Source organism: Falco cherrug, chromosome 1 (genome assembly GCF_023634085.1).
Source record: "Falco cherrug isolate bFalChe1 chromosome 1, bFalChe1.pri, whole genome shotgun sequence".
Lineage (NCBI taxonomy): Eukaryota > Metazoa > Chordata > Aves > Falconiformes > Falconidae > Falco > Falco cherrug.
Window position 1 is genome coordinate 58,133,372 of NC_073697.1, and position 23,455 is coordinate 58,156,826.

At 38.0% G+C, this 23,455-nt stretch overlaps 1 protein-coding gene across 10 annotated transcripts in view; it reads right to left on the bottom strand.

Annotated features, from left to right (window-relative positions):
• FRYL (FRY like transcription coactivator) overlaps window positions 1–23,455 on the bottom strand; it is a 185,837-nt gene that overhangs the window by 143,759 nt on the left and 18,623 nt on the right. For 4 of the 10 annotated variants that reach the window (XM_027797298.2, XM_027797293.2, XM_055715507.1 and 1 more), the window contains exon 1: window positions 10,184–10,460. In XM_027797298.2, the coding sequence (XP_027653099.1) occupies window positions 10,184–10,328 (145 nt within the window). In that variant the 5' untranslated portion in view covers window positions 10,329–10,460. Of the gene's footprint in view, window positions 1–8,232; window positions 8,297–10,183; window positions 10,462–22,611; window positions 22,815–23,455 lie in introns of those variants that run through there. The other 6 variants (XM_055715557.1, XM_055715549.1, XM_027797290.2 and 3 more) reach the window with 4 other exon arrangements.

Below are 23,455 nucleotides of genomic sequence, written 5' to 3' on the forward strand. Positions count from 1 at the left end.
AGTAATCCTAACTTTAAAAAAAAAATAACAAATCCCCCACAACTTTAAAGAAAGAATAATTAAATTCTGAAAAATCAAACAGCTTTCAAGGTAGTTTAAAAAACACCTTACCAACTTCATATGGACTTAGACTAAACAGATTTCCATATGGCCCTTCCTGAAAATCCAGCTTTTCAGATCAGCAAACATCGTAAGATTACAAGGAAACAAATTGGTAATACAAAACTGAAACATTTCAAACAACTCAGCAGGCAGTTCTGAGATGATATTTAACCAACCTCTCTCCAAGAGGAAATGAGACAGGTAAAGCAATAGATGAACCTACAGCTGTTACCGTATCTCTTGAGCCTGACAAATCCGCGTTTCTTGATTTTCACGGGCATCCCTGTGCTTAAAATTCTCAGTGATTTACTCCCTCTCATATGCTCAATTTCCACTTTTCATGACTGCAAATAAACCTTAAAGGTATAAAGCCCAATTAGTACAGTTCTGTCTTTGTCCAACAACCTGAAATAACTGCCTTAAGATCTGATCTGCTTAATTGTGTTCTGTGTCAGCCTCTTTTTGTCCTTCAGCATTAAATGTACCAATGAACTGGTTCTGGGGAACCAGCACTCCAGATTTTACCAGCCTTTTAAATGGAACCTGAAAACAGTTATGGAGCTACACAGAAAATCCCTTCTTAGTTGCTGGGCATTTAAATGGATAGAGCAGGGAAAGGCTTAACTCTGTTACCCTACAAGGCCTTAAGACAACTTCTACGAATCAGTTATGTTTCTATTTTTGTTGCTCCTCCCAAGCTGCTGGATGTCTGTGCCACTTTACAGGAAACATCATATTTGCATTATGTGAAGATCAGCTACTCTATCCCCATAGAAAGCACTGGGGAAAAAGAACACCAAGAGTTTAGGACTCATCCAGGAAAACTTTAAAAAAAAGAAAGCTAAAGTGAATTACCTATAGGGGTAAACTCAGCACACAAGTCCCAAATCTGTTACGCCTCGTGAGTGCAATAGTACTTAGGTAGAAAATGTTCTTCTCTGATGCAGCCTCCCACTAGACTCACACAGCAGCTGAAGGCACTCATGTTGTTCTCTCGCCCTGCACCAGGAGATGAATTTCTGCCTTCCTCCCTCCACCATAAGCAAAGCTGAAAATTTGCTCCTGAGCCACTGCCGTTGGCAGCCTGCAGCCCATTTCTGTCTGTATGTTAAAGCACTTTACAGTACCACATAACGCACGTGTATGTGTGGTTCAGCCACCTCTGCCACAGAGTGGTAAGTGTAGGCAGAGGGATGGGGGACTGCACAGTTACAAGTAGGAACTACTTCAAGTGTCTCTGCTAAACCTCCTCACAAGCACAAGCCTACCAAATTACTCCACTGTAGCTTATACCCCTATGTAGGCAGCAGTTTTACAAGCTCTGTACACACAGTATAAGGACTTTGAGAGCTGTAGTTACAGGCAGGAGAAGGAAAGCAAGAAGTAGCAAGGCATAGACAGGCAATTTTCTCCTTCTCAAGGTTTCAACTCCTGAAATTGCCATTCCCAATGTTTCAGTTACACAGGGCAGCAGGGCAGCAGCAAGGAGCTCTGTCACCCAGTATCATATTCAAACAAAGAAAATAATTACATTATCATGGCATTCTGCATAGTTGAACTAAATTGGCATATTTCTTCACTCTAAAGCCAGCAAATATTTACAGTACAGGTTTTAATGCTTTAGTTACAGAGATTTAAAGAATTAAGTGCTTTTAATGATGAATTTTACAGCTTTCCCATCTCTGTGAAACAACAGGTATTATTGTAGTAACCTGGAGCAGAAGTACAAAATAGAAACGCTTTAAAGATTAAAAAAGGTAATTGACATTACATTGATTTGCAAGTCAGAATTAACAAAATTCATATCAGTGCCATTTCTGAACATTTATCCTCAGCAAGCATGCTGTTACATTGAAGAAAAGTGAGAAAGGAAATACAAAAATCAGGAAGGGAGAAAATGAGAAGTAACAAACCCAATGGCAGCTAAATGTAACACTTACATGCCAAACACCTAACACACACTGAAAACTTTACAAGGCGGCCACATTTGTCTGGAAGTTCTGCAAATAGTCCACAGCACAAAGTTCCCTAAAGTGCCTCAGGTGGTGGTCTACAAAATAGCCTCGGTCAGCAGATGCACCTGTGCCAGCACTGACAGAGACCACCCAGCAGCTATGAAGCTCATGGCTTTACCTGCAAGGCCACACACAGCTCTCCATCCACACACCTGCATCTGGCAGAACACATCAAATGCAAAAGGGACAGCATCACTCCACTGCACTCCCCACTAGTTAAAGAAAAATTGAGGACTTAAATCAGGTGATAGAAACATGTTCAAGTACAATGGAGAATATGCTTCAGCTTTTTCTATTCCTGGAACTGGCTGCTCTCTGTCAGTCATGAAATTTCTTGACAGAGCACTCACATACTGTTCATTTCTCTCAGTAATTAACATGAACATGTTAGCTTTCCAAACATACAATCTACCTACAAATGTAGACAGTACAATTTCATCAACTTCTGGGCAAATTAAACCACTCGGTTCTACACTCCTTCCATGAAATAAGAGTTATGGAAACCCCAAGAATAAAGAAAACATACTTCAAAACTAATTCCAGCCAACAGAAAACAACATACTGGAGAAATACAGTATTTTTATGCAAGTTATGAGCTGCTTTTATGTGTTTTACTTCCTGTTTTTCCTGCTTTCAAGTTAGAAAATATTTTTAAATTAAAAACATTCTTCCCATAGCCACTCATCTTCTCAAAGAAGTAACTGAGACAAGGCTCACCCTAGTGCATCTTAAAAAATGCCAAAACACAGCAGAGAGTTTTGGGTCAGTGTCTAATACGACTGTGCAACAGCATCCTGATGCTAATGTATCTAAAACTCATATTGTCATACTGGTCTTATCAATGAGCAATGAAAATCTCCCAAACAATCAGGGTCCACCACAGATGCTTGTCACTACAGACCTCACTGGTACTAATGAGGTAAAGAATTATTATTTGTGTAGTATCTCTGTATAAGGAGTATTGCCCAGCTTATAAAGTGAGCGTACACCAAGTCCTGAACATCCAGAGCATCTCTGCAGATGCAAAGCTCCTGCAGCAGGAACTTAATCCCTTTAGAAGGTACCACAGCTGAAGTGATGAGGCTTTCTGAAAGTTCTACTTATCTCTTCAAATCAATAGTACATTTTGATTTCTCATAACAAAATCTTTCCTTTATAAAAGAATACAAACACCAAAAACATTCAAGCACAAGCTGAGAACCCTCTCATCTGGATGGTCTCTGTTGGCAGTGACCTTTTAGAATGTGGCTGGAGAGCAAGAAGATGCATATCATGTAAAACAGCAGAGGCCATGAACACTACCTCCAACACTTATTATTTGAGAAAACATATTCCCAACTGAAGAAGGCACTCGTGACATTTCCTTACTTGAAGTGCAACTAAAGGCTATTCAGTGCTAAGAGACACAAAGAATGCCATTTACTGAAAATGGAAAGGCTTTCTAAAGTAGCCCTTGATTAAGATGAGATAGTTGAAATTTTTGTCCCTCAGTTTGGATCCACATAACACTTTTTAGAAGGAAAACACATAAAATTAGCACTCACAGGGTAAGAATAACTCTGTTACTGAAGAGCTTAAAACAAAAGAAACTAGCAGCATGGAAGTCTACAAATCAAGACATAAAACAGCTAATAAGTGCAGCCAACAGAAACTGACAACAGCTGTCAAAAGTATCATGAAGTACTGAAAAATGTCGTATCTGCCTCTTGCACTTACAAACCACACCTAGAGGAAATTAAGACTAGTTAGATCACCTATAAACTAAAACTTTTGCATTTGAAACACAGATCTTTTTTCTTTTCAACTGAAAAGTGAAGAACTGTTTCACAAAACGTTCCAGGTTACAATCTTTCTGTAACTTAAACCTGACTTGCTGATCATCACTAGCATGGCATTTCTGTATGCAACTGCTGATTTAATCCTGTTGGTAAATACTATATTGGTCTTACAAATACTTTTTTGAGCATCAAGGGGTGTTATTTTGGATTTTTTAGCCCAGTGACCAATCTTAATGTGTTTTAAAGGAGAACAGTTTTTTACTTAAAGGTAAATGGCTCCTTAAAGATAAACTGAGGTTTTTATTTTATATGCTGTCCAGCCAGATAAACATACAGAAAACAGATAGATAGCAATGTCACAGGTGTGTTTTAAAATCTGTTCTACATGCAAGACATTTACAGTGTGAATCAAAAAGAAGCTACATGCCAAACCTTTTTCTCCCTCTCAAAACATCACTTTCAAGACCTGTGGACAATTTAGACATAACCAATTTGAAAGAATACTTTTATGTCCTCATATCACCAGTATATGATAGAGAATGGTTTTACAGCAGTATATATAATTATTTTCACAACTAGTTTCTCCACATCTTGTTTACTTCAGCACTTTGCAGCTCCCCTTAACCAGCTACTACAGAATCTTCTGAAGACTTGCTTGTTCTTCTGGTTTTGTTAATTTTTCTCATTCTCCCCATACCTCTCTCCCCCTCTCCTTCAAGTTGAAAGCTTTATTTTGTCCCTCTCCCAACTATCTTAAAAAAATGTGTATTGGAAAGGTAAAGAGATATTTGCTTTATTTACAAATCTCCCCACTAAGTTTTAACTGCATTATCTTGAAGAATTAGCTTAAAGATAATGTTTTAAAGCATATTTTCAGCTAAATACTGTCCAATTTCACCTCTAATATTTTTTCTCCTTACTAAACTGGAGTTCTCGTTACTTCTGACTTTTCACCTTATGATCTGCAGGACAGAAAGACAAAAAGATCAGAAAAAAAGCCCAAACACCAAGATTACTGACATTTGCTTCCCAAATTCGCTGTTGGTTCTCTCACAGCGTTCTGGTTTCCTGCCTAACCATTGGTACTGGGAGGAAAGGGAGGTCTCCTCTTGGTTTAGCAAGTGGAACAGTCTCACCAAGGATAGATATGCACCAGGACCAACATAAATGAATACATAAGACAACTATACAGGTGGAAGGGTACAATCTCCTTTTCACAGCACTGAGCCATTACAGTGGTCCAGCTGTCATATGAAACCTTATACTAATATACTTAAGCCTCAAAAAAACTTTTAGGTGCTTAAAGTCCAAAAGATGCATTAAAAAAACTCTGCAAAGGTGATCTATTAAGGGAACAACAGCGTTTAAAAAACTGTAAGCTCTGTTCACCATATCTCAGAGGAAAACAAATTAATTAAATCCATGTGAGTAGCTGTTAAGTATGAAGAAAAGGCTCTTCCAAACCTACCTTTGAGTTGTACTAACACCCACCCTGAGCTAAGTTACAATTTCTTTGTTACTCTTTGGGATGAGGTAAAGGTAAGGTTTAAAAAAAAACCCAAAAAAAGAACAAAAAACCAAACACTGTAGGAAAAAAGTATATTTCTTGCAAATTCCTGCATCCTTATCCTTCAGGTAAAACACTGGGACAACTACAGTAAAAGTAGATTAGGCATATAGCCAATATATGTATTGTATATACATATATATACAAGTACACAATACTTGTATGTGTATATATATATATATACACACATATATAACAAGTACACAATACAATTAAAAAAAATAATCGGATCTCAAAAAAATAGGGCCAAAAATATTGAGATATCGCCTAGAACTGTCATACCTTCCCCCCCCCCCAATTAAATATAAATATAGTTGATTTTTCATATTAATAAAAAACCAAACAAGTCAGAGGCATCCTTCCTTTGTGCTTGGGCTTACTTTTAAAAAGATTTGCTGGCCATTACTTCAGTTCAATATTGACTCGATCTTAAGCAAATGCCTTACTTAAAAAATGTTTACCCGATGGTCACTGTATCTGCTTATAAGCAGTAATAATAAAACATACCATCACCGCACTTAAAATAAAAGTCTGGAGAGATACTTGTGTTTCCATTTATCTAAAATATTAAAGAGTTCATTTTCCACAAATCAATACATTTAAAACACAGGGTATTCAGAAGGTGACTGCTACTTTTGGTGATGGTAAGACATCTAATGCTGCCCCCACTACTGACAAAAAAAGCTCTCTCAGTGAGTTGATTCCCCTTGCCAATTCATCTCAAAAATACTGCCCCAAAAATACCAGAACATTTTCTACTGGCTTTGTGAAATGAATCAGCACAGGGAAAGGCCACACCAGCACACAGGAGATGGGGAAGAGCTGCACAGCTGGGAGTAAGATTGCCCTTTTCACTGGCAGCAAACTGTTAAGATCGGCCTGATCTGCTTGTAAAACTGCACTCAAAAATCTAAACAAAATCCCCCTTTCCCTACCTTCTGTTGCAAAGAGCTTCAAGAGGGATTCCAGAGGCCCTTAGGAAAGGTTCCTTATTCCTTCTTATGGAAAATACACACAGAACAATTTCCTGGGGCATTACTCAAGCAAAACAATCCTATCTGCCGTGATTAGAAAACAGAAGAGAGGTTAAGGGGTTTTTATGTAAATAGCATTCTGGATCCCAAACAGTATTATGGAGCAGTCTCTAAATGTAACTGAGAAGCAAACAGAGATTGGGGTGAGGGGGAAGCCATGGTACTTAGTTACCCACTAACCCCTCCAGGCTTCTCTAACTGAAATTCAGAATTCAAGTACAGAAACTGACTTTTATTCCAGATAGATGCTGGGCCGCCTGGTCATCTTCTGATGTAGAAGGCTAATCAGAGATGCAACATGGAGCTGAACATGCCCTGCAGAGATGCTGGTATTACAGAGGCACAGTGCTCATAGGCAGTTCATGTGTATCCAGTTCCTACTGTTAGCCCCCTGGGGCAATTACAGCTCTGTTACTCATTTCTCTGCCACCAAAGAACACATTTCTGTCAGCTTATTTCTGCTCCCCTAGCAGAGGCACCTGAAGGGAAGGAGGTTCAATATTTGCAAAAGGACACATTTTCCATACACAGAAATAACGTGGACGCTGTGAGCAATGAAAATACTTCTATCACTGATAAATTTAACAGCTCTTGTGCAGTTATTGCAGATTTGGCTTACACAGTTAGCCACTAAGACATTCCACAGTATTAGCTACCCTGCCTTACAACACAACCAAAGCACAGAGCTGCAACAGAAGGGCACATATCACACGCCACAGGTACAGCTCCCATTTGCCAGTTTGCACAGAGCAGCCATGGCATTCCCCTTTTGTAACACTACAAACAGCAAAAGGGAGAATACAAAATACTTTCTACACGTGTCTGTATGCGTACACGTTTGTAAGTGGGTTTTGGTACATGAAAATACTCTGGATCTTCCAGTCTCAACTTTCTGTGTTTGATTTGGATTGTAGCTTTTTTGAGACAAAAATTTTTAAAATTGAGAACATGCCAACTCTGGAATGCTACAACAAATTTAAAAGAACTGCCTATTCTTTAACTAACGTCTATTAAGACATTGCAATGCACGCAATGATATGCAAATATTTCAGCGAGTGAGATGTGGTTTTTTTCTAGGGTTCTAATAACCTTGTAAATCTAAAAAGACAGTTCTGAAAGATTTCTAAAATAAACTTGAAACCATTCTGACAGAAGCTACGTATTTTAAAAGATGTGTCACAGAGCATATATTTCTAAGGTCTTGCATTCAGCTATAAAACAAAATACATACTAATTGAGTTACCATTTTGAAAAACAATACTGATAAATGCTTTAATCCAAAAAAAAAGGAATTTCATCACTTGAATTCCACACAAAATATTTTGGTCAGATATATGCAAAGCCAACTAACTGGTATTACCAAAATGATACTTTTATGCTTTGGATGCCAGGAATAGGGTTTTTTGGTTGGTTTAAGACCTTCTAAAATACTTTCATACTTTAAAACAGTTGTCTCAGTATTTCACCTAAATTCTTATTAATATAGAAACATTCATAAAGAGCAGCAATAAGGAACAGAAAGGAAAAGGGGAAAAAAAGCAAAAAAAACCCCACAACCACCCACTTCCAAATTCAAACATATCTACAGGACAAACCACCCTATCTTTAAAAACCTATCAAGTTCCTGAACAGCTTCATTATAAAATAAAATTGGTGGTGCATTAACACCACATCTGCTGACATTAAGCAAGTAAACATTTACAATTTTTTTTCAAATAATTCTGTTGGTTTATTACCTGTTTTGTTGGCACCTGCCTTCTGCAGCATACCCAAACTGGTAAACACAGGAGTTCTTTTGCTCTATTCCAGCAGAGCAGTTCATTCCATTACCAAGATACAAAAATAGAAATAAGCAGATAATTTAAAGAGGATTCAGCTACTATCTGCTATTGTAAAAGCATGATCCCAGAACAGACTATAAGTCTGCATTTCGCAAATGATGACATCACACTATTAAGTGATATTAGTCAGGCACTCCTGATTTCCCTAAAATCACTCCTAATAATTACCATTTGGCAAATATTTCATAAGTAAGAAAGGAAAATTCATCTTCAACAGTAGGGCTGGTGTATTCTATGTTTATTATCCTCATTTGCTCAAGTTATTGACAAAAGATTGAACAAGATTAGATGAAGGCATCTGTTTTGTCTACACACTTAAGCCTATAGCATTTTCTTCTAACCTGGCACAAAGACAGATTTATTCTGAAATCATAACATTTGAAATAAAATACTATTTAAAAGTGAAAGCTATAAAGAAAACATAATACAGCATAAAAGCAGGCTTGATGAGATATGCCTGTGGAGATATTTAAGTCATGCACATCACAGTGACATCCAACTATAAACTTCAGGGCTCTACAGCACTCAAAATTGAATGAGGACATGAACCTGGCTACAAGAGCATCACTCTTTCAGACACCATGAGCTTCTGATCAGAGTTTTCAAGCATATAGGCAGTAACAGTCTTAACAGACCTTACTCTGTAAGAAGACTTCAACAGTCCATACCATTACAACATTAAATTATTCTAATTTGTTATACACAGAAACAACTTCTTTAACGAAACAGAACTGCCCCTTGCTTTCCTCAGCTGCCACATTAATCATCCTGACAGATTAAAAAAAAAAAAAAAAAAGGAAAAAAAGAAGTGGTTTGTATTAGAATGAGAAAGGTTAAGAAAAATCTTTCCAAGGAAATCCCTTTCTCCCACCACCACCACAAACTTAATTCCACTGTTAAGCTGTGAATTCACCACCCAGTAAGATGGATGTCACCACCTCCCATCTTTGCAGTTAGACACATAAGGGAAAAAACTTCTAGGCCACACCAATTCCTGAAAATAGCCACCACATAGCAAAGGGTAAAAACTGTGTATCTGATAGCCATCAGAATTCAAGACCATAAAGGCTCAAGACCTTACTATTTTAGCTGAAGGCAAAAAGAAAAAAAAAAGTAGAACTGGATTTTCCGTTGCCACCCAACTGAATTATCTGAAAAAGGAACATTAACTCATTCCACTTCTTTTTATTAGCACAATACACTGTAAGATTTGACACTAATAGGTAGTAAAAAAAAATAATCATACAAACAAGATTGCCCATGTTCTTAAGTTAAAAATTCTCTAGACAATGTCTGTATTTTTACTTGATTTCTTTAATTTACATACTATGTTTATTAAAAAACAAAACACTGAAAGAAGAAAACATTTCTGAAATGAAAAAACCCACACTTAAAAGGAAAGCCTTCAGAAACTTAGGGGATTCAAAAAACAGGAGGAGAAAAGATAACACAAAGCTTGAACCCTGCACTACAGAGATCTGTGCAGCACATGTCTGTCTAGAGAACTCTTAATGCCTAATCATAGTTACAATTTTAAAACTTAAATAGGGATATTTATTCCCAAAAGGGAAAAAAAAGTAAGGCAGGCATGCAAAGACAAGGAGCACATTAGAGATCCTGTAAAACTGCTTTAAAATAAGTCACACATGATAGTCTTTTAATGATAAAATAGTTCTAAAACTAAAGACCCCATTATAGCAACTCTGATAAAAAGGCCTTTTATATTCAGATCAATCAATTTAGCAAAATAATCACGATCTGAAGAAAAAACTTAGTAATCAGTTTTTACCAGGTTGATGACACGGATACATACTGTAAAGAGGATGTAAAACACGTATCTCCTCACCTTCATCTATTGTCTGTCCTAACGAAAATAGTCTGACACGTCTCATCTTCAGTAGCCTTGGGGAGCTTTCATGGGGAGTACTCCCAACATCCAGAACTACATCTCCGGAACCGACAGTGGGAACAATTTTTTTCAGTAATTCCATTTTTACATGCCCTCTGTGTTCTCAGCACTTACTAAATGCAGCCGTTTAGCTACACATTATGGAGCGTGGCTCCCACATCAACTTCCTTGAGCACAGAGGTAGACTTCTCCTAGTAATGTTACGTTGAACCTGGGTGGTGCCAACATCAGCATATCAGCTGCCAGCTGCTCCGAGGCAGATTTTAAAGACGTCTAACTGTATGGGCTGATAAGAAAACCAAACAACAACAAGCCTACTATATATTGACCAACACACGCTAAACTCTGCATTTGTAGAAGACACTGTATTTAGCAGTGCAACAATTTTAAGCACTAATACAATGCACTGTGTATTTTCAAATTCCTATCTGACAGAGTTCAATAGCTCTTATTTTTCATTAAGTGCACAGTGTTCATCTGCTTTTGAAAGATAACACTTATCATTCAGAAAGTCTATGCACCAGCTCTATAAACAAGGTGTCTAACAGCACCACAATTGAAACCATTTGCATTCTCACACAGTTTTAACTATTAGCTATGAAGATACTAACATTTATTAAGTTCTGTCTTGCAGAGACTCTGATGCTGTATTTACCATTTTAAATACTCAAACCACATTCCAGAAAACACCAAGTAGTGAAATAATCTGTTTCATTTTGTCCAAACACCCACTTTAAACTTAGGGCTACTTCTCCGTATGTGTCTGGTTTAGGGTTTTTTTGTTTTATTTGAGAGAAGTTTAAATGTTGCTCTATGTTTAGCTTAATGAAGCCATTACAAAAGATGTCTTGCATTTGGAGCAGAAAGCCCAAGGGTGGGTGGAGAGGGAAGAAGACATTTCTGAATGCATTCAACACAATTACCCAACCTAAGTGTGAAGTATACCACACTATTATCCATTCCTTAAAATAAAGTATTTAATCTGAAATTCGCTACTGTGCCTAGCTCTTAAAAAAACAAAGCCAGAACTACCACAGGTACATACAGTAACCTGTTTCAGGTCTCAGAGTTCCAGTAGCTCAGTGCTCACAAGGGGCTGCTCGACTGGATTAAGCTGTCAGTCCTTTACTAACCAACTCTATTGTCACACTTCATAGTCATTAAGCCTAGTCAAGAATGCCACAACTTGAAAAATTTCATACAAGTTCATTAAAGCCAACACCTAAGACATTTTTCAAGTTCTATATAGACTGAAAACATGTGATAACTTTCGGATTTAAATCTGCATTAAAATCCCCAAATATTCGTTAGTCTACATCTCCCTTGTAAACGAATACAAAATTCTACACAAATCTACTCTGGCCTTATCATAAAAGACTCACTGTCAGGATATTATTTCCTGCAGTGAAAGATTTGGGACATCAAGGAAAAAATTGTCCCTATAATGATTTCATTCACAGAATTTTTTCCACCAATACAAAAAAAGTTACACAGAATATATATTCACAAAAGCATTTTATGTGTTTTCAGAACAAATAATAAGGTACCGCAAAGACAATCTGCAATTATAATAGATCATGAGTCATTACAAACTCAAGCAATCATTTATTCATAATAGCATTACTTTCTATATAATTTCTTTTTTTGCCCTTGAAATCTTTCCACAAACCTACTATGCAGTTTTGAGCTTTTGGGAATGAGAAAGAAGTCCAGACACTTCTGTGAGATTGAGAATGCTTCCAACCATCCACCTGCCAAACTGTGATTTGTAAAGGAGGGGTAATCAGGTATTTCAAGTTGTACCTAACTTAAATACTCTCTGAAAGTTTCAAACTAGATACCAAAGTGCTCTCAACCACACTATGGAGGTTTTATTATGCATGTGGACACAGGGTGGAGATGGCAGACGAAGTGCAAGTACCTAGTGCATCACTTCAGCTACATACATAAGGTGACTTCCCACAGAACATGCAGCATACCTGAATGGGCCATGAATAAAAAAAAAGTCAAGGGTTGAAATGATACTTTTTTAATGAGAAAACATAAAATCCTTTCAAGAAATAGAATTTACAAACAAAACACAAACAAGGAATAAAAACTGCCCACCATACGCACGGTCATATCTCAAGATTAAACCTGATAAACTAAGAGACCTAATATAACACAAATGCATCCAAAAGCTTTTGATTGATTTTTCCTTCAGGACTCTTAAGAAAAGGACATTAGGAAAAGGCCATTTCTGCAGAAGATAGTTGGGGATATATACATACATGCATATATATATTCATATATTTTCATCTGTATCTATGGATATGGATAGATGGCAGTTAACTCCAAGACTTCCATACTTCATTACATCCTGTGAAAGCAGCATTTTCTAAATAACGAAGCTAATATACAAAGCTTATGTTGCTGTCTATGTCATTTCACATACACTCTCACACTTGCTCTTACCATCTTCCTTAAACAGTACAACGTACAACTATGGTTTTTATATGACCTCAGCAACTTTTACAGATAATCTGTCAAGGGAAAACATATGAGAAGACTTATAATTTTTACACGTGAACTCATCTTCAAACAAAAGAAACAAAAACAGGTTACAAAAAAATCAATTTGATAAATTTTAAGGCTTTCTTAATCTGGAACCTCTAAATACAAAGAAGAATGGGAGACTCGAGCTTATACAGAATTATTATTGGTATTACAGTAAATCCTTTGATGTCATTCTGTGTGTATTCCTCTCTGGTTTACCTGCCGAGGTCATTCAGACCTGCCCTGCTGCAGAGCACCCCAGCGAGCCGCCCCAGCAGGAAGGCGGTAGCACCCCCCACTAACAGGAGCCCACCTCAGCTCAGATCGCAAAACACCCCTGGGGGACCCAGCACCGCTTCCCACAGCACCCACCCCTTGGGTTAGGCCTTTCAGGACACAGGGGTGCACAGAAAGAGCGGCTCCCCAGGAATTCTGCTGGAGGAGGTGAACCTGCTCACGCAGTAACATCCCAGCAACGATAAGTGCTGGAAAAACGGAACACAACCAAGGAGGGAAAGACCCGTGCAAGTGCCTTGACTCCACGCGTCTGGAAGATTTTTAGAATTAGCAATAACGGCAGGGAAAGGCAACTATGAAACAGCCAACACACTGGGAAGAATCCTTTCGGCAGAGCCCAGGTGACCTGTAGGCCACCACCAGCACGCGCTATCGGGCGGCTCTCCTCAGGAGCAGACGTGCGCTGCTAGCCTTCCCTCCTGTAATGCGAATGTTTTTATAACCGCCCCTGGCTGCCAGAGCAAACCCCAGAGAGGGCACAGGGCTGGCTTTATGTCTAACGAATAAGACGGCGAGTCAGGCCCTGGGGTTCCCTCACCGGGGCCGCCGTGCCCACCGGGGGGCACACAGGCGGGAGAGTGGTTCCGCGGCCCCGCCCCGCCCGGCGCCAGGGCTGTGCCCGCAGCGCCCCCAGGCGGCGGCGGCGCCACGCTGCGCCCCCCGCGGGGATCCTGCTCCTCTCCCGCTCCCCCGCGGCCGCGCCAGGCCCGGCCCGCCGGTGCCGGTGCCCTGCGCCCCGGCGGGCTCCAGCCAGGCTCGGCGGCGGGTGCCGCGCCGACCGCCCGGGCACACGGCGGGGCCCCTCCGGCGCTGGCGGCGGGCAGCAGCGCGCTCCGGCCCTGCTGGCGCGGCGGGAATGCACCGCAAAACACCTGGGCCCAGCACAAGCAGGGACAAAGCTACGCACACCATTTCGCAACAAACCATCGCTGCAGCAGCGCGAACTTCTTGAAGCTATTATTTCGCATTAAAAAAATTACTTTAAACCTAAGCCGTTTCACCTGGCTATAGTTTTGTCTTACTAGGGGGTTTGACGTAAACTAGTTCCGTTGGTTTCCATGCTTTTCTCAAAGCTAGTCTAGCTTTCTGTTTCCCGAGAAACGAAAGTAACAACTGTCAGCTTTCGGTAAAGTTTTGATTTCCTGTCAGTAGCTTAAGCTGTATTTGCGAGATACGGGGCTGCTGGAAGCTTTTTGGGGGTTTGTCGGTTTGTTTGCATTTTTTGGGGTCTTGTTTTTCTTTTTTGAGCAAGTTGGGGGACCTTTTCTTTGGAAAGTTGGGGATTTCTGGAGTTGGGGGTGTGTTTTGTTTTTTTTTTAATAGCTTGGCTTTAATCATGTAGCATTAGTAGAAGGGAAATACACAAATAGTAGTAAAATACATCCATCACAAGCTGAACATAAAACACAACTGTTACATGCATTGACTGAATGAAATATGATCCTGTTTAATAAAAAAGCCCCCAAATTTTTACCGTTTATGTATTAGGTAACAACTGTTCTTATCTTGAAGTCGCATGCAAGAATACAATGCTTTCCTGGACTCATTAGGAGTTCCTGAGAAGATCAAGGTATTGTCCATCCCACAGCTTCTACAATCCTGTCAGGATAAGGATCTGGGCTTCCTGTGCAGTACTGACGTACCACACAAGATCTTCCAAACCTATTCATTTCTTCTGCCAGCAGATTTTCTTCAAATCAGAACTTGCCTTTCAAAGCAAATCCCAAAGCGGTACACACTCTGTATCACACACATTCCCACGCCAGCAGGAACACCGAGAAGACATCATTACACAATACCATAACAACAGAAGTGGCTAATTTCCCCCCCCCCCTTATAAAAGGATCGAAGTGAGTAATGAAAAGCATGATGATGGTATTTTCTATGCAAAAAAAAAAAAACAATAATAAAAAGCATTTAAAAAACACAGGTTCTGTAGAACAGGTACCAGTAAGTCAGACCAGCAATGGCAACACTGCTATGGAACTGAATCTCTGAGGAATTGAGAGCTGAAAACCTTTACTAAAAACTTTAGAAGTGCTTAACTGAAATAAAAAGAATAGAGTTGCCAACTATTAATGTAGGTTTGCCTATGGAAAAGCAAGAATACAGACAACAGCTGATAACCAGAGATTAAGCAGACACATGTATCTCCAGAGTTACTTAAGAACATAAGCGGTTCGACATACATTTCTACAACAATATTTTGGCTATTTAGTTGATGGCTATTTTCACGGCCATCATCACTGTTTCTGTTAGAATTTTCTCTAGCACTACACCGCAGTACACGTCTATAGAAGAATCTCCTCATATTTTAAAATCACGTCCAAAGCATAAAAGTCAAATGGCCAGGTAAGGAATCTATAGTTTATTGTTCAAAATAGCCTTCACTCCAGTCCCAAAGTGCATACAGCAGCAGTTCAGCTTGCTTCCCTTACTAAGCCTGACCTAATCTTAGCTTAGTGCTTAAAATCTTATACAAAGAAGGTATGTTTAAAATGTTACTGACCTGTGGAGACTATCATTACCCTTTTTTCATTGTGACTCTTTTCCACAGCTTCTATTATTTTTAAAAAAGCAAGCTTACTGAGTTCAGGGTACACAGCACAAGCTCAGTTTCCACTACCAATGAAAATCTTTTGGACATCTAGATTAAATATAGGCCTCTGTTTACACAGCATTCATCCACCCTAACCTATTTCAGTTCCTTCCTTGCAAAATGGACAGAGTTTCTGAAACATGGTCACAGAAAGTTGTTCTACACTGCAAAACAGAAAGCAGAAATTAATACTTAACCTAGAAAAAAAAAACCTGAGTGGGTAAATTCACAAGTCCATTTGCATGGCCAGACATGCTCAAGTCTCTAGTTTAGGCGTACATCCTCTGTGCTCTGTTATACAGACCGTGCTACTAAAACTCTGAAATGCTATATACAAGAGTGTTTAGTGAAATATATTTGTACGAGAAGATTTATGTTAGCTGAGGAGCTATGTGGTTTTAAGTTTCATATAGTATATAGTCCTACATAAAATTTCATAGTGTGATCTTTCTTGTAACAAAACCACAGTGCCAAAGAAGGATGTACAACTGGAGATCAAGATTCATAGGTTAATAATAAAATTAGTCATAGAAAAAGTAAGAACTTCATTTTCTTAAGTTACATCTTTGTTCAGCAACAAGGTTAGCTAAAACAGTTGCTGCATACATATTTCTGATGCCGAGATGCTGTCTGTGGAATTTCAGGTTACTTTTAGCTAGAGGATACAGGCAGTTAAAACTAATGTATCTTACTTTCTTAACAGAGTATTATAAGAAAAAAGTCAGGTATCATGTATGTTTGCCTACAGATATGTTGAGACATAACTTTAAACCTTCTTTTATCTCAAAGATAGAAATAATAATCTCTAAAGCATTATAAATTTTTTCTAGTGGAAATGTATAAACTTAAGATTTTAAAACGGCAGTATTTTCCTCTTTAAATCCTAAATGAAAGACTTCCTTCAGCATAAAGCAACAGCACTTAAATTGTTCTGCAAAATACAGATGTCTTTGCCCCTTCTTTTCACTTAGTAACTTAAACACATTTCCACTTGGTAATCTGAACATAATCAGAAAGAATAAATGCTACTGCTAGAGCTATGTAATTTAGTTTAAATAGAAAACAGTCCAATCTAACAGTTCTTACAATAAATTTAGTTGTACTAGGTACTCTGAGCTGAGCTCCAAGTCTTCAACATCTATGGCTGACAGAAAGATTGGCACCTGTATTAGAGGGAATCAAATTCACTCCTGCTCAGATCAAGATGCCTTTCTTACCTGTTAGGGACACATAATGATTATAGTACATTCAAGGCAGTGGAAAAGTAAGATACTTAAGGAACTAACTTCTCAGATAGTACATGATTCGAGCATGATTTACCACAGTAATAACATCAGATGAATCTGTCTGTTAATTTAGAGCAAATCTTTAATGTAAATGTTGTAACCCTAAAAGAGAATAAAGGTTTTTCTGTACACAGAACATTTATGGGTATTCTCTCCATTGAACAATTTTTTTAATTAACATTCAATTGTCTCCTGTCTTAAGGAGAAAGAAAACAAAAACTGAAAAAAGGAGGAGGAAAAAAAAGAAAAAAAAAAAAAAAAAGAGAGACATGAAATCAGTAACAACCATTACACTACCAGACGCAGCACAGGGTGCTCCCAGAGAGTGGAACTTGATGTGGGCTTGTAGCAACTCCAGTATTGTAGCTTTAGCACATAAACATATGTAAAACATTGTTAGTGTTTTAACAGAAAACAGGGCTATCCTTTCAATGCTACAGATGTTCACATATAACAGAACTGAGGTATTTCAAGTGACTATATTCAGTTCTAAAAGGAAAAAAGCCAGGAAATTTGCACTTACAATTTCTAGAAAGGAATGATAATAGATGTAATTTAGGTTTGTTTGTCAACATTTTTGTTTCACAGCTTTGAGCACAGGAGAGGAAATACTAACTTTCGGTGTAAGATACTGGGATGGAATCTCATTTACTCTTCCTATTTGGAAAGCTACAATATACTTGAAATGAAACAGAGGTCTGACTAAGTTAGGTACTAAATTAAGGTCCAGAAGTATTTCTAGTAAGCAGGGGAGAAAAAAAGAAAGTTGAAAACCCAGCAATTTTGGACTATTAGCAAATAAGAAAACCGAGTTGCTAAACACACTAAGAATAAATAACGTTCAGCACATCAAAGTACTAAATAAACAAATACATGGGAAGATGAAGGAATCTCAACCAACAAATTGTTGAGCCACCCATCCATTTTTGTCTTATTTGGAACATTTATGTATTTACGCACACCCATGCAGGTTAGCTTGAAAAAAATCAGTCACATTATCACAGTAAGCTTATGAAATTGTAGAGAAGCAAATAAGACCACCATAAATAAAAAAAAAAAAAAAAACAACCACAAAATAAAAACACAACACAGAAACCATACATGGCACACTAACTGTGCAGCTTCAGAAGCTGGGTGAACAGACCTTCCTAAAAAGACTGCAACCAAGGCAAAGGTACTTTCTTCACAGAAGTTCCACTGCTCAGGCATTCTAACAGTGACTTGGTGCAACAGACAAGCTCAAAGAGCAGCTTGATATATTAGTTCTTTCCAAGTACTACAAATTAAGATGGCTCTATAAAACAGACAAGACACATCATGAATGACAATTCGAAAAATACAGTTTAATACAAAATAGTGATAGCGTACATTTAACTAACACATATTATCAGATCAAAAAGGATTATTCTAATATCTAACACCAGAAGAAACATGTGAGATTAGCTTGTATTTTGAAAGAATTTAAGAAAAAATTCTTTATTTGGATTTGGAAGTGATTGCTGGATTACACCTATCTGAAGGAGAAGTTAAGCCTGTTCCTAGAAGAAGCAACAGGGAAAAAAAAACAACCTGCCTTTGAAGAGCAGAAAGATGCAGCCATTGAAATTAAAGGACATAGCTGAACATGATCACCCAGGAAGGTGAGGATTCCTTTATTTGCAGAAAAATTGACGCTCCAGTCACCTGATTAGAATAGAAAGACTAAAGACAACCTTTGTCCTTTCCTCAGTTGTGACTTTTAAACAGACTAATAATAAAAGACGTCTAATTGTCATAGTGAAAGACAGGAGGATTCCTTTTGAAAAAAGTTTCAGAGGCTGGAATTACTTCCTCCTTAAGGAAGATACCACAAAGTTAACTTTACTGCTTTACATTTCTTAATACCTGATTTGCAAAAACATCCATTCTTTTCAAGTTAATGTTTGTTAAAGAAAAAAAAAAATCTCTGAAGAGAATGTTACATACACATTGTTAATATACACAGGTTATCTTATAACACAATTGTTGCAAGCCAGCAGACTATAAATGGAAATACATGGAGGCATCAAGACGGTCATTCTGTCCAAACTAGGATTATCTTTCATCACTCCCACAGAAAAACCAATGAAATGTGGTTAAAATTAAGAATATTAGCCAAAGAGACCCTAAAGACAGAGGGGCCCCTTTTCTCGCAAAAGACTGTTTATTCCTTCCTTGATTCTGCTGTACAATTTAGCCTGAATCCTTGTATCCTTCAAGGTATGCCTCAAATCAAAGGATCAGGGTCTTTTTTTTTTTTTTTCTTTACTTTATTGTCTGCATCAGAAGTGAGCCTTGCTGCACTTCATAAGCTGTTTCTGAGCCAGAGATACTTACTGAGGAGCTAAGGAGCATAGCAGAGATGAGAACTTCATGATCAGCGGTGCCTTGTGCGCTGTAGGTCGAAAGTGGCCTGGGCCAAGTGAGGGAGGATGTGTTAAGCCATGCTGGGCAGAAGCACAAGGGAGGGGAACTCAGAGAGTTTCCACAGGAAAGCTCTGCAGCTATGTAGGAGGTATCATAAGTAGCTGCATCACTTGTGCCTTACTCAAACCTCTGAAAAAAACTATTGCTGTCTCCTGGTCTTTGAAGTAAAGTGCTTTTTTTGTATAAAGACACACAGTGTTTCCATTAGCTACCCACCAAGGGATAGGTATTTTCCAGTTCCCTAAAGACTTCCAGTTTCCATTCCATTATATATCACAGATTTAAACTGTAATACAGAGTCTTTACTGTAACTTGTGCAGTTACTATACACCTTGATAAAGAAGTTGCTGGGTTTTTTATAATTAAGCACCTCTCCAAGTGAACTCTTCTCAAGCCAACAGTTGCTGGCTGCACATGGAGAACAGCAGCATCTCCACGACCAATAGTAAAATAGTTGGCCTGACCGAAAAGAGTGTTAAAAATAAGATTTTCAGATACATATGCATACAGATAGCTGTTTATAAATAAATTTCAGAGCTGTAATTGTGCAGCTAACCAAGACCAAAGTTAGTTAGAAGACAAGTTTTTTTCTCCACCATCTTCTTGCTGATACATAAACACACTTCTAAAAGAAATCCACAACAGTTCAAGGCCCTTTAAAGGCCAAATGTATTTCATTTTAGGTGTTAAAAACTCCACTGACAGTGCCTTGTACATTATGTTCAATGTACAAGTAGATTGCATTAAAACAAATACATGGTCATAAATAAATGTTAATCAAACTAAAAATTATCATTCACGATAAAGATACATAGCTGTTCTCCATGACAGAAAATAAGTTCAAAAAGAAAAAGCTTTTCAAAAGGTTGAAAACAGGAAATTTATGAATGTTGGATGTTGCTACCAAAAAAAACCCCCCAACCCCCACCCAAAGGAACAATAACAAAAAGCAAAACAAAAAAACCCTCCCTGACCTTCTAGACACAAGCAGCATTAAAAAATCCCCAGAATCCTGGGGAAGGGAAATCCTACAAGACAGGCTCACCCTCCACCCCCGCACCCCTCCAAGTCTGACACACACAGCTTTCCCACTTCACAGATTAAGCAGCTCCTCTGTGCCCCTATTAACATTTTCACCTTCTGTTTTCTTGCAGACGTGTCTCATACGCTCCACGTTATTTGAACAACATGAGGCATCAAGTGTGAGGCGTTCTGCAAGTCATTTGTCACTACAGGCAAGCACGGTCTACAAAGGTCTTCAGCAGAAAAATACCCCTAGTCAGACAGGAGTGAGAACTAATGTTCAAATGAAGCAGGAGGGGGGAAAAAGCTCACAAAGAGCCGTATTACAAGTTGGTGAAGCCTACTGAGCTATATAAAACTCAAATCATCTTAGTAGAAACTTTGTAATAAAAAGTAACTTAAATGTTCCCATTTATTTCCCCAATATCCATCTTACAGTTTATACAGACACAGCTAATGAAACTGCTGAGCAGGCTACTGAGCAAAAGTACTGCTTTAATCCTAAATGACTACTTAAAGGAGGGGGAGTGGGGAAGAAACAAAAACCTCTTCTCCTCTTGATGGTCCTTTATTTTCTTAATTATACTGGGGAAAAAAAACTTAACCAAACTTAAGTGGTACACTTGCAAAAACACTTACAATGTATGTTCTGAATACTGTTCAGTAATTTCATTTACACACAGAAATAGGCTTTTGAGCATAATTAGCAATAATGTAGAAACATACGTAGTCATTAAAATCCTTTAAAGTGAGATAAAACTAGAGTTGTCCAAAGCATAAGAAGCACCCACAGGAGAACAACTTCCAGTAAAAAACGATACTAATGTCCTCAAACCCTCTGCCTCTCTTTTCCTGTTTCATTTGAAAGACTGATCTGGAGTTCCTAGCCTAATGCCAAAAAGCGTATTTGCCTTACTTGAGCAATAGAAAGATATGGATGTTCAAGGTAAACTTCTGCAGCAACAAATTTATTATCTTTTGAGAAAAAGAATACATAAATCAGAACAGAAATAATTACGGTATAAAATTCTGACAAAAGACAGTGAAGCAAGTCAGCATGTTCTGTAACTAGAAATGAAAGCCAGTGGCAAAAACCAGGGATATGGTACACTGGAGATGATCCAATGGCAGAACTTATAATACATTCAGATTTTATTTTATCGTATACTTCTCCTGTAAAGAATACATAGGACAAAGCAATAAAGCAAAGAGAGCTACGCTAAAAATACTACAGAATATATAATATTATAACGATAATTATTGACAGTAGAACATAATATTCTATCACATTCTATGAAGTAATATTATAGAATATATAATATAGAATGTCTTGAATATTAAAGTCCAAGTCCACATAGAAAATACCATAGAAACAACTGCACTTCGACACCAACATGCTCTTTGTTCTCAAAGGCCAAAAGGAAGCACAGTCAGTCTATCAGTTTTATGACTCAACTGCAGAGAAGCAGTGTATTACATTATTTGTGAAGGACAGTTTAGGTGTTGGATTAGTTTGATCCATCCATTTAAACTCATAATTGCTTTATCCACAGTAATGGCCCTGGTGCTTGACCGCAATATGGATCTATTCACTACTGATAAAATCCTTACATCAAGAGCAGTAAAGAAAAGAGCATCTATATAAGGAATTGTGACGGCTTTTACTAATTAGCTGCATTACCTAGCTTCACCCACAAGAGGACAGAGCTCAGACACCTGCCAGCACATCGTAAACGAGGACTCTTACTAGCACCCAAGAAGTCTGATTTGCATTGAGCACTTAAGTTTGTGAAAGAAAACTTGAAAGAATTATTGGACATACAGAAATTATACGAGAGAATTACTAAATGTACAGTTTGAGGATTACTAAATGTACAGGAACCACATCTGAATTAGGAAGCCTCCAAGCTGCACATGATGCAAAGATAGGCGGCTGCTTGCCCTTTTGTTAACCTCTTCCTCAGACATTCAACTCTTGGACACAGTTACTACACCGTGTTAAAATCACATGTTCTTATTTGATTTTACACAATACAGACAACCTCCTATTCAGATAATTGATATCTGAAGTAGTAGTTCAAATGTGTTAACAGTAGGATATAGATAAAGACTTAAGCAAAGAGGGGAAAAATTAGATGCATGAAAATGTATTTATGACAGAATTGTGAAAAATGTCTTACCACTTAGAAGCCATTGTTAACCACCGACGAGAGCCATTATCACGCTTAGGATGGATCCATCAAGACATTTTCCTCCAAGTCCAATACGCGCTTAGAGATGTGATAGTAGACCAAAGATGTAAACAGCTACAGGTCAGCTGGCATGTAGCCAAATCTTAAAGAAAGGTCTCCAAACACAGTACAGACAAATGAAATATAGAATGCTGGAAAGAAAATAAGAAAAACCATAGTCAAACCTTAGACACTTAATGGAGATGTCAACATTCTCCAAAAGCTTTAGAATTTTTCTTTTTTCATTTAAGTCACAAACAATAATTACATGTGTCTTCAGAATTGCTGTTCTGCTCAGAACCTTAGGATTCTTAATGATTTTTCCCCCATGAAAAACTAAACCTGACATAAAAATAAAATCTAGCTTCCAACACAGCATATTTTATGTACATCCATTCTTTATATAGAATTTTAGTTGTACTTTAATTACAAACATACTTTATTAATCATATATACAATTGCTCTCAAATGCAAATCATTCTGAATCAAATTCTTCCAATTAGACCTTTCATTTCTTTTCTGATTTGTGCTGATTTTTTTTTTTCCCTGCTTGGTTAGCAGGAGGATGCGGTCAGAAAAAGGAACAAACAATACTTCAGCTGCCTCTCCCTAACAAAGCCTTGAGAACTTCCAGAGATTCCTTCATAACAGAAGTTTGTATGCAACTTGCATAGTTGTCACAACTTGCCTAAGCAGCAGTTTGTTTTTGTTCTTCTATACCACCAAACTACAGCAAAAGCACTTCGGTATTTTTAATTTTACCCTGAAGGCAGATCAAGCACTTTTAACTGCT